We start from the raw sequence: 12,100 nt of genomic DNA on the forward strand, positions 1-12,100 counted from the left end.
TACATAATGAGGGAGAATGCCGACAGCTGGAATTCTGGGCTGGAAAAGGAGCAAATATTAGAGACCTATTTTGCGCAACTCCAAAAGTCCTGAAACTCCAGGAACATCTTAAAATAAATAAAGAAAAATCATCGCCAAAGATGAAGGCAAGGGGGCCCACACCCTGCTCACGAGGGTGGGGGGCGCGCCCCTACCTCGTGGGCCCCCTGGTGGCTCTCCGACGTCCATCTTCTCCTATATGAGGTCTTTCGATGAGAAAAAAATAAAGAGAAACTTTTCGGGACGAGACTCCACCGCCACGAGGCGGAACCTTGGCGGAACCAATCTAGAGCTCCGGCAGAGCTGTTCTGCCGGGGATACTTCCCTCCGGGAGGGGGAAATCATCACCATCATCATCACCAATGCTCCTCTCATCGGGAGAGGGTAATCTCCATCAACATCTTCACCAGCACCATCTCATATCCAAATCGTAGTTCATCTCTTGTATCCAATTCTTGTCTCAAAGTCCGGGATTGGTACTAGTAGGTTGCTAGTAGTGTTGATTACTCCTTGTAGTTGATGCTAGTTGGTTTATTTGGTGGAAGATCATATGTTCAGATTCTATATGCATATTATTACCCCTCTGATTATGAACATGAATATGCTTTGTGAGTAATTATGTTTGTTCCTGAGGACAAGGGAGAAGTCTTTCTATTAGTAGTCATGTGAATTTGGTATTCGTTTGATATTTTGATAAGATGTATGTTGTCTAGCCTCTAGTGGTGTTATGTGAACGTCGACTACATAACACTTCATCATTATTTGGGCCTAGAGGAAGGCATTGGGAAGTAATAAGTAGATGATGGGTTGCTAGAGTGACAGAAGCTTAAACCCTAGTTTATGCGTTGCTTCGTAAGGGGCTGATTTGGATCCACATGTTTCATGCTATGGTTAGGTTTACCTTAATACTTTTGTTGTAGTTGCGGATGCTTGCAATAGAGGTTAATCATAAGTGGGATGCTTGTTCAAGTAAGAACAGCACCCAAGCACCGGTCCACCCACATATCAAATTATCAAAGTATCGAACGCGAATCATATGAACGTGATGAAAACTAGCTTGATGATATTCTCATGTGTCCTCGGAAGCGCTTTTCCTATTATAAGAGTTTGTTCCGGCTTGTCCTTTGCTACAAAAAGGATTGGGCCACCTTGCTGCACTTTATTTACTTTTGTTACTTGTTGCTCGTTACAATTTATCTTATCACAAAACTATCTGTTACCACTTATTTCAGTACTTGCAGAGAATACCTTGTTGAAAACTGCTTATCATTTCCTTCTGCTCGTTGGATTCGACACTCTTACTTATCGAAAGGACTATGATAGATCCCCTATACTTGTGGGTCATCACTTAGCGAGCTTAAAAAAATCAAAATGAACTGCAATCAGGCTGTTGCAGGCCCTGCTCCACGATAGATGAAGTCGAACAGAGAGAGGGACTCATCTGGGACCGTCCGGGCTCTTCTTGGGCACTGCGGGGGAGGAGGAGAGCTAGATAGGGGGTCAAGGCAGAGGGTGGTCGCGCCGTCGGGGGCAGATGCCCTACAGCTCGTCACGGGAGGAGCCGAGCACTGCAACGCCCTCGCAACCGCACCACGGCCCGGCGCTAGCGAACTGCGCGCTGTGGTGGTAGGCGGTGGTGTCCTCCCAGTGGAGTAGTCGAGCAGGCTAAAGTACAGGGCCCGGTGCAGTGCTGTCGGCAGTGCTTCTGGGACAGAGGAGGGGAGGTGGAAGAGGAGTGGGTGTAGAGGAGGGGAAGGGAGCTGCAGCTGCCGGAGGAGGAGGTGAGGTGGAGGAAGGGAACATAGGAGAGGCCTGACCTCGTCGCCGGCTAGAAGAAGGAGGCGGCGACGGATCTTGGCAGGATGGGGTCGCCAGTTCCTAGCAGATCAGCGGGGGTTGAAGGAGCTGCACAGCCCGCCGACGACGCCTCGCACCTGCGGGTGGGGTGAGCGGCGCGGGAACGACGAATGAGGGTGGTGGAGGGCCTTGATCCGGTGGTGAACGGTCTGGTGCCGTCAGATCCGAGCTCGGTGTGGAGCAGGTCGCCGGCGTGGTGGTGGCTGCGGTGCGTCGCGGGGAGGGCGCCGCCCCTGACTCCGGTGGTGGGGCGTCGCGCGGGGGAAGGGAGGTGGCTGGGGGAGGGTTGTCTCGCCGGCAAGTGGAGGAAGGTCGCGGGTGGGGCGGGGCGCAGGAGATCGGTGCGGTTGTGGGGGTGGGGGAAGAAGGTGATGTGGTGGTGGTGGGTGGGTTGACCTGTTTATTTTTTATTTCGTGTCAGTCGGTGGGTTGGGGTGTTAGCAGAATAAGGCTCCGGTGTTATTCATCACTCAGGGTGCAGAATAAATTATTCTTCATCCGAGATAATCTTATCATTGCTTCCTAAATAAATTATGTTTAGAATATAAATAATTACATGCAAATTGATTGGATGTGTAAAATTTGGTATAAAAAAAAATAAAAATATAGGTTATAAGACTAGAAAAATCATATTTTATGTATGTTTTATGCCATGTTTTCACATTCATAAATTTACGTAACATAAAATATTTTTTACGGCGAGTACATATTTTCTTACGTTCTCTTTTTATGTATGAAATAAGACAAAATTTATGAAACATAAAAATACAATGTATTAATATTAAAATAGAAAAGATCGCTTTATATAGAATCAGAATAGTTATTTGGATCACGATCGCCGACCGGATGGACTTGTTCCCGAACTCCCCCAGCCCGTGTAGAAAAAAAAACCCACTCCCCGTCCACCACCTCCCCTGATCCCCAACCTTCCCCCGATCTCCCTCGTGCCAGGTGCCAGCGCCGTGCATCTCTCCCCGCTCCTCGATCTCCTAGCACCGCCGCTCCCCGCTTCCCCTGCCTCCCGGCGCTGCCGTGCCCACTTCCCCTGCCTCCTAGTGCCGCCGCTTCCCTCCACCCCGCTTCCTCTACCTCCAAGCGCCACTGCCCCAACCTCCGGCATGCAACTAGGCTGCCTTCCGCCGCCTCCCCTTGCTCTGGCGTGCCTCCCATCGCCATGCCTCCGGCACGCCTCCCACCGCCGCACCCCCGGCCCCGGTGCGCTTCCCGCCATCGCCTTCTCTCCAGCAGCCGCGGCCACCCGTGACCAGCGTCAGCACAACCAGCTACAAATCCAGTGGGATTCGCCCCCACTCCTGTCCATAGTCGCGTGGCTCGCGGCAAAACAGGGCCGCCGAGGAGAACATCTCCCGTCCGGCAAGGAGCATCTCAAGGGCGTCCGACGAGGAGCATCTCAGGGGCGAGGAACATCTCCCACCTCCTCCCTAGTGCAGAGCTTTCAGTCCAGGCCCCCGCGGCAAAAAACGCAGTGTCCACTCCTATGAAAATGCTCCTCCAATATCTTCAGGCGGTGAGTGTTCTTCATGTTCTGCACTTCTGCCCAACTTCTTCTGAACTTCTGCTTGTTTCATACGTAGTGAATTTGCCCTAAAAATTAGACCATCCATATATTCCTTCAGCTCAGTAAATAGTTTGTCTAGAAACTACTACTACAGTTAGTTACTTTTACATAATTCTTAGATGGTTGGTTAGCCTAAATCAGTAGGCACCGAGCTCAAAAACTGTGAAACTGAAACTCTGCACACTGCTCTAGCAGACAACAAGAGACGCTCTAACTGAAAATCTGAAACTCGATTGTGTCGCGAGTGCCTAACCATGTTCGTCGATGCAGCTCTGATCACAAACTCTTTATTTTGCCTTGTTAAATCGATGCAGGTGTGGGCATCCGGTCATAGAGAGATGTGTGGAGCGCTGCATTCCGCTTGTTGTTGACCTCGTGGCCGCAAACGCCGAGATTATTGTCGTGTGTGGACTGCAACGATGACCGAATCCGACCTTCACCAGCATCATCATTCTTCCTTCTCCTGTTCACCAACGTGCACCACCCGTCATGGGTTAAGACACTGCTCAGACACTTCGAGGTGCCATCGATGGATGTCTTGTCAAAAAGATTCGCTCTCTTCGGCTTTATTGCTGGGTGGAGCATCGCAACCTCTGCTGAGACTGGACCTACCTTCCAGGTATATATGCTTGTAATGATTCTCCCAACCGATTCAGCAATCCCTTTTTCCTAAGCATTGAACCTATTAGACATTACCTACAACCTAAGACTTGTTTATTTCTCTTGCACAACCATTAGACAGTAAATATACCTATAAGATAGATTAAGCCTACAATGCCAATGGTATCTCGCTGGTTCTAACAATCTTTCTAACATTGATGATTTTGTGTTGCAGCTTGCACTGGTACTCGTCTCATGCATATACTTTCTCAACGACAAGATGAAAGAACCTTGGCAGGGCGTCTGCTACAGGGTTAGTTAGCACCTGCATAGCAACATACATACGAGGACTCCCTTGGTCGTTATTAGTCGCACACGTATAGGGTGTTTAATCCTCCTATGTACTTGCAGGCTTGGACTCTTTGCGAGTGGCTGGATAGTAGGTTCGCTGGTAGTCCCAGTGATCCCGACATTTATTTTGCCGCGTACTTGGTGTCTGGAGCTCCTTACTTCGCTAGTCGCTTATGTATTTTTATTCCTGGGTTGCATCCACTTGTGACGTTCCACCCGCTAATGTCAAAGACAAACAATTTTGTACAGGAGATGTTAATGTAAACATTGATACGAGTAATTGATAGCCTAGGTTGGTGTTTTTTCAGTAAAAGATATGGGCTTGACTACTGAGAAAACATTTTAGTTTCCAGCCTCGTCTTCATGAAACAGTTTAGTTAGTCCACAAGGATCAGACTAAATTTTTTCCTTGTGAGGTTTCTGAATGAACATGTTTCACTAAATAAAATAGAAGAGTAATTATGATTATTTGTTCGAGACTGCAACCAAGCTAACTAGCTGCCCTTGTTTTTCAGCATGGATAGATTGTTTCAAGAGGAATTTACTGCACTTTTATTATGATTCAGATTTCAGAAGTAAGCTAAAACAATTTGGTTTGCAGCAGGTTCAGGCAAGTCTTTTGTGTTTGTTTCAAGGTTCAGAAGTAAGGAAGTACTAGCTAGTTTAATGTAGTAGTTTTTCAGGGCTCAGATTTTGACGCCTCTAATGATTTTTTTGTCTACTGCACACAGTTGAATCTCCAAGTTATAAGATTCTGTCAGTGTTGAAGATCAAGATTACTTTCAAACTGCAACCATCATCTACTATTTGGTTGTCCTTTCCATTGCCCCTTGAGTAGCATCGTCTGTTGTTTCTTTCACCAGCAGAGCACCACTCTCTCATGATGAAGTTTCCTAATTGAGTCTCAAACTGCAGCAACCTAATCTGGACTTGTTTTAGGAATGACCGATTAATCGGTCCAAATTCTAACTGTTGATTATCCACTGGGCGCCTTCACGGCGTGCTTCAGACTCCAATCCATCCTTGTTGTCCTTAGAGAGGAACACGTACAGGTCGTGGGTCGCTAGCAGGAGATAAGAATTATATGCATCAGGTCACTTAGCTTCCTTTGCTTTGTGGGCAAAAGGTTATCAAAGTTCTCGCAATTTTTTTGGGTAAAAAGTATAGAAATTCATGGAAGATTGATTTGTGTATGCTTGTGAGTCTGAAACCTTTTTTAGTTGATGTCAGCCAAAAAAATGTGGATATGTTGTGCGTGTGTGTGTAGTACACCGAATTGAAAAATACTATTTTCTGTCATGTAGATCAAAGAAAGAACATAGAAAATTTTAAAATGTGGATACACACATTTTCTATGTATGAGCAAAAAACAAAGAAAAATGCATAATTTCTCCTTTATTTTCCTCTTTGTGATTGTGTGTTCTCCCTTTCGATCAAAATTGTGTGCTCTCCCTGTGTTCTTAGAGTGATATTCACATGAGATGATGTCCATGAATGCAGTAGGTTACCTTGTCCCTTGTCTTACCAACAAGGGGGTTTGTGACTCCTTGAACTAGTGCAAGATATGGAAGTTGTTTGCACTTGTCCTCTCCAAAATGATATGAGTGAAGTGTGTTGGCGGAGTCACCCTCAAGAACTCTCTAGTTCTTATTCTTCGGGATCCACACCATCTTGATGGGAATCCTTGGAGTTGTAGTCGTACTTGATGAAGTAGAACTTGATGTAGTCTTGGGAACCCACTTGACCAAGGCTTTGGGAGCTTCTTCAAATGCATCAATCTCCTCTTGAAGCTTGTCCTTGCCTTTTAGCTTGTGGTATTGTGGTGGAAGATCATCTTGAGCTTGTGTTCCTTGGAAAGAAGTAGGATCATACTTCTCTTGTTGAGGAACAAACTTCCTTTTGGGGTATTGAACTTCTTCCCACTCAACTCCATTGACATTGAACTTTCGTTCAAAACCAACACCTTGATTCTTTCACTGTCTTCCTTGCTTGCGTACAATTTCCTCAAATTGCTTACTTCCAGCAAGGCTCTTGTAAACACCTTTATCTATAATTCCCTTCAATAAGCTATTTTCTTGCTCAAGTGTAACTTGGCTAAGAGAATCATTAGTGGAATCAAGAGAACTACTAGAAGCAACATCATTGAGTTTAGCATGATTATTGTTACTACTAGAAGAAGAATCTTTCTTACTCTTGTTGCTAGATTTAACTTGTGGCATGTAACTAGACAAAAGTAAACGCTTGGCAATGTAAGAAGAACTTTTCTTGCGAAGATCATCATTGATCGCCTTTAAGAACTCATGCTCTTGCTCAAGGTTGAGCTTCTTAAAGCGTAGATTCTCATGAGTCTTTAAAAGCTCTCGATGATTTTCCAAGGTAGTTTCATGAGCTAACTTAAGAGTGTTTAGCTCTTTAGCTAGACGCTCAATCTCCTTCTTATCATTGTCATTCGTTTTGTCTTGATTAGCATGATTAATAGCAAGTTCATCATAGTTTTCATCACTAGAATTGTCAACAAGTAAATCATCATCACCTAGCAAGTCATCTTCATCACTATTGAAATCAACATACTTGGGGTGTGATACCTTCGGGCCTTTAGCCATGAAGCATCTTCCACTTCCTTTATTTGGTGACTCAAATATGTCATAGGAGTTGGTTGACACAAGTGCTAGACCGGCAACACCTTCATCTTGAGTATATTCGGAGTCAGAGTGATAATTTTTCTCGGAGTGATCGTCAGAGTCGGAGCCGGATACCCATTCACCAACGTGAGCTTGATGTCTTCGTTTTGTGTAGCCCCTTGATGATTTGTCCTTCCTTTCCGAATCCTTGCTTATCCATGATGTTCTTCTTTCATAACGTTCATATCTACTCTTTCTCTCTCTTGGTGGTGATTCTTCTCTCCTACTCCTTCTTTTGGGGGAACCTTCTCTTCTTTTGTAGGGAGCCATACACTCATTGGAGTAGTGTCTGGGTCTTCCACAATTGCAGCAATTACGTTCACGACTTGAAGATCTTTTTTCATTGTAGGACCTTGACTTGGAACTTCTTTCCTTGCTTCTACTCTTGTAGAACTTGTTGAAGTTCTTCACCATTAGGCTCAATTCTTTCATTGAAGTCTTGTTTCTCACTTGATGATGTAGGGGCTTCACATGAGGCTTTATAGGCACCACTTGATTTGTTGTGAAGTTCCTCTTTATCCTTAAGTGACATCTCATGAGCAACAATTCTTCCAATCACCTCCGTTGGCTTGAGATCTTTGTAATTGGGCATCATTTGGATCAATGTGCACACGGTATCACATTTTCCATCCAAGGCTCTTAGAAATCTTTTTGATGATGAATCTACCGGTCATCTCTTCACTTCCTAAGCCGGCAATCTCATTTGTGATGAGAGAAAGCGTAGAGTACATTTCAGCGACACCTTCACCATCCTTCATTTTGAACTTGTCAAGTTGACTTTGAAGCACATCCAATTTGGATTCCTTGTCGGAGTCGGTACCTTCGTGCATATCAATCAAAGTATCCCAAATTTCCTTTGCATTCTCAAGACAGCTGATTTTGTTGAATTCTTCGGGGCACAATCCGTTGAAGAGAATATCACAAGCTTGAGCATTGTATTGCAGCATCTTCAACTCTTCCACACTAGCCTCACGGTTCGGTTACCTCCCATCAAAGAATTCACCTTGCAAGCCAATACACACAATAGCCCAAACGGCGGGGTTATGTCCAAGAATATGCATTTTCATCTTATGCTTCCAACTAGCGAAATTAGTACCATCAAAATAAGGACCTCTACGGTGGTAATTTCCCTCACTAGACGCCATACTCTCCTAGGTTGTGAAACCAAGGCTATGATCACCAAAGCTATGGAAATCAAGAAAAATGGAGACCAAAGCTCTGATACCACTTGTAGGATCGAAAGTATGTCTAGAGGGGGGGGGGTGATTAGACTACTTGACCAAATAAAAATCTAGCCTTTTCCCAATTTTAATTCTTGGCAGATTTTAGCAACTTAGCACATGTCAAGCAAACAACCTACACATGCAATTCTAAGAGTATAGCAGCGGAATGTAAAATAATTGCATATGAAGGTAAAGGGAGGAGTTTGGAGGGAGAAAACGCAATGTAGACATGGAGATTTTTGGCGTGGTTCCGATAGGTGGTGCTATCGTACATCCTCGTTGATGGAGACTTCAACCCACGAAGGGTAACAGTTGCGTGAGTCGACGGAGGGCTCCACTCACGAAGGGTCCACGAAGAAGCAACCTTGTCTATCCCACCATGGCCATCGCCCACGAAGGACTTGCCTCACTAGGGTAGATCTTCATGAAGTAGGCGATCTCCTTGCCCGTACAAACTCCTTGGTTCAACTCCAGAATCTTGACAGAGGCTCCCAAGTGACACCTAACCAATCTAGGAGACACCACTCTCCAAGAGGTAACAAATGGTGTGTTGATGATGAATTCCTTGCTCTTGTGCTTCAAATGTAGTCTCCCCAACACTCAACTCTCTCTCATAGGATATGATTTGGTGGAAATATGATTTGAGTGGAAAGCAACTTGGGGAAGGCTAGAGATCAAGATTTATGTGGTTGGAATGAAGTATCTTGACCTCAACACAAGTGTAGGCAGTTCTCTCTCAGAAAATGTATGTTGGAAGTGTAGGCATGTTCTGATGGCTCTCTTCACGAATGAAGAGTGGGTGGAGGGGTATATATAGCCTCCACACAAAATCTAACCGTTACACACAAATCACCAAACTCGGTGGGACCCAATCATACAACTCGGTCAGACCGATTTACTTCATAATATGACCATTGGGGTTTTCGGTGGGACCGACATGTCAACTCGGTGGGACCAATATCATTAGGGTTAGGGCATAACGTAATCTCGGCGAGACTGATTACACAAACTCGGTGAGACTGATTTTGGTAATAGACTAACCAGAGAGTTGGCCAGGCAATCTCGGTGGGACCGATTCGCTCTCTCGGTAGAACCGAAACGTTACGAAAGGGAAATAGAGAGTATGCATTGCAATCTCGGTGGGACCCATCACTCATCTCGGTTGGACCGAAACGTTACGAAGGAAAACAGAGAGATTACAATCCCATCTCGGTGAGACCGAGATCCCTATCGGTGGGACCGAAAAGACTAGGGTTTGTGGAAGTGGCTATGTCAAGTGAACTCGGTGGTGCCGGATAGATCAAATCGGTGGGGCCGAGTTTGACTTTTGGTTTGGGATATATTTGGATATGAGAAAGTGGTTGAGGGTTGTGGAGCATATCACTAAGCACTTTGAGCAAGAACCTCATTAAGCAACACCTCATCCCCTCTTAATAGTATTGGCTTTTCCTATGGACTCAATGTGATCTTGGATCACTAAAAATGAAATGTAGAGTCTCGTGCTTTGAGCTTGAGCCAATTCTTTTGTCCTTAGCATTTTGAGGGGTCCACTTTTTAACCCATGCCATGCCAACCATTGAGCTTTTCCTGAAATATTTATCTTCAAGTAGAATTAGCTCAATGAGCTATATGTTGTTAGGAATTACTACTCGGGATAGTTGCACTTTCACAGTGCTTGCAAACAATGCCTTGCTAAAAACCGCTTGTCATTTTCTTCTGCTCCTCGTTAGGTTCAACACTCTTACTTATCGAAAGGAATACGATTGATCCGCTATACTTGTTGGTCATCAAGACTCTTTTCTGGTGCCATTGCCAAGGAGTGAAGTGCCTTTTGTGAGTGGAATTTGGTAAGGAAACATTTATATTACGTGCTAAAAATTACTGTCACTTGTTACTATGGAAAACAATCCTTTGATGGCTTTGTTCGGGGTATCTTCACCTCGACCGGAAGCACAAAGAGTTGCTCCTCAAGCTATTGAATCTACTGAAAATGTTTATTATGAGATTCCTTCGGGTATGATAGAGAAACTGTGAGCTAATCCTTGTGCAGGAGATGGGACAATACATCCTCATATGCATCTAATCTACGTGGATGAAGTTTGTGGATTATTTAAGCTTGCAGGTCTACCCGGAGATGAAGTTTAGAAGAAAGTTTTCCAACCTGTGGGCGATAATGTAAAGGATCTCTGTCAAATACGTATTACTAACCATTTGTCATGAGATTGATAGGGGAAACAGAGATAACAAATTAATATGCGCGAACGGAAACAGAGATATATCACTACCAAAAATACACTTCTGTGATGATACGTGTTTGTCACAGTAGGTCATGTTTTCTGTCATGCATGTACATCCATGACAAATTTATGACAGAATCAAGATAGTCATACCTGTGCTGTCGTAGTAGTGTTCCATGACATCACCAAAATTATCATCACGGAAGTGTCCACTTCCATGACATAAATTGCGCGTCACAGAAATGCTTTTGTCAAGGGTGACCGACACGTGGCATCCACCATAACGGAACGCCGTTAAGCTATCGGGTCCGGTTTTGGATCCGATAACCCGTTAACAGCGCCGACCAATGGGGATTTTCCACGTGTAAAATCATCATTGGCTGGAGGAAACACGTGTCGGCTCACCGTTGGGACAGATGTCATCCACTCATTGGACCCAAAGCGCCTATGATACGTCGACACGTGGCATGGCCCAATAGAGGCCCATATAGGTTAAAAAGGCCGGCCCAGTCAAAGGCCCGTAGTACTTACTCAGGTACTAGTGGTCCAGCCCAATAACGGCCTGCTTAATAAAGGCCCATTTATGGCCCGAAGCCAGATCTGGCCCGTTAATTGTTCGCCGAATATTTGGGCCCATTTACGGCCCGAAGCCAGATCTGGCCCGTTAATTGTTCGCCAAATATTTGGGCCCAATTATAGCCCAGCGACTTTCGGCCCGTTAGAGGCCCGATGTAGACATGGGCCCATTTTCAACCCGGTGTGACTTTCGGCCTGGGAATGGCCTGTGCTGCCCATGGGCCATATATGGTCCGACAGGACATCGGGCCTACTAACGGCCCATGATAAAGGTGGCAACAGTTAAGCCCAATGTGACTTTGGGCCTATTAAAGGCCTGTCGCATAATTCGGCCCGTTGATGTCAGTACTAAGCTTTCGGCCTCTTAAAGGCCCATGATATCAGTGGGCCAACTAAGGCCCGAGATATGTTTCAGCCTGGTAACTGCCCATGATATAACTGGGCCCAAAAAGGCCCGGTCTACATTTCAGCCTGCTGAAGGCCTGTCGACGACTAGTGAAAATTGAGGCCCAATATGCATTTCGGCCTGCTAAAGGCCCATGGTTTCATCTGGGCCGTAACAGGCCAGTACAATATTCAGCCTGTTAATGACCCAACGCTACCTGGGCCAAACTAAGCGCTAGGTCCATAGAAGGCCCAACTAAAATATAGGCCGATGTAAGTTGTGGGTCTCGCACAAAGTGTGAAAGCCCTAATGATTCGGGCCCATGAAAGATCCAGGCCGGCCCAATTGTGGCCCGCTAAACACCAGGCCCGTTAGAGGCGAATGTTTTGGCCCGGTCGACTACATCTGATTTTTTTTCAGATAGCGAATGATGGCAGTAACTAGTAGGAATTAAGAACAAACCTACTCTATACAATAAAGAAATTACGACATAGTAACTAAGAATAAACCTACACCATACAGTAAAGGATTTATGGTATATTACATCCACTGGGCATCGAAGTTCGCCACCA

General features: G+C 45.3%; 1 protein-coding gene across 3 annotated transcripts; it reads left to right on the plus strand.

Moving 5' to 3' along the window:
* Positions 1–2,768: 2,768 nt before the first annotated feature.
* On the plus strand, positions 2,769–5,824 carry LOC125551234. Of its 3 annotated transcripts, none has more exons than XM_048714387.1 (6): positions 2,769–3,424; positions 3,790–4,094; positions 4,311–4,388; positions 4,487–4,526; positions 4,942–5,069; positions 5,158–5,824. In XM_048714387.1, exons 2-6 carry the CDS (start codon positions 4,005–4,007, stop codon positions 5,191–5,193), a joined length of 372 nt encoding a protein of 123 aa, XP_048570344.1. In that variant the 5' UTR covers positions 2,769–3,424; positions 3,790–4,004; the 3' UTR covers positions 5,194–5,824. The 3 variants fall into 3 exon arrangements, 2 of the variants coding, with proteins under 2 accessions (XP_048570344.1, XP_048570345.1); XM_048714388.1 differs by having other exon boundaries at positions 4,942–5,036; XR_007302311.1 differs by lacking the exon at positions 4,487–4,526 and having other exon boundaries at positions 4,942–5,824.
* Positions 5,825–12,100: the final 6,276 nt, after the last annotated feature.

The sequence above is a fragment of the Triticum urartu genome, chromosome 4 (assembly GCF_003073215.2).
Source record: "Triticum urartu cultivar G1812 chromosome 4, Tu2.1, whole genome shotgun sequence".
In the NCBI taxonomy this organism is placed as follows: domain Eukaryota; kingdom Viridiplantae; phylum Streptophyta; class Magnoliopsida; order Poales; family Poaceae; genus Triticum; species Triticum urartu.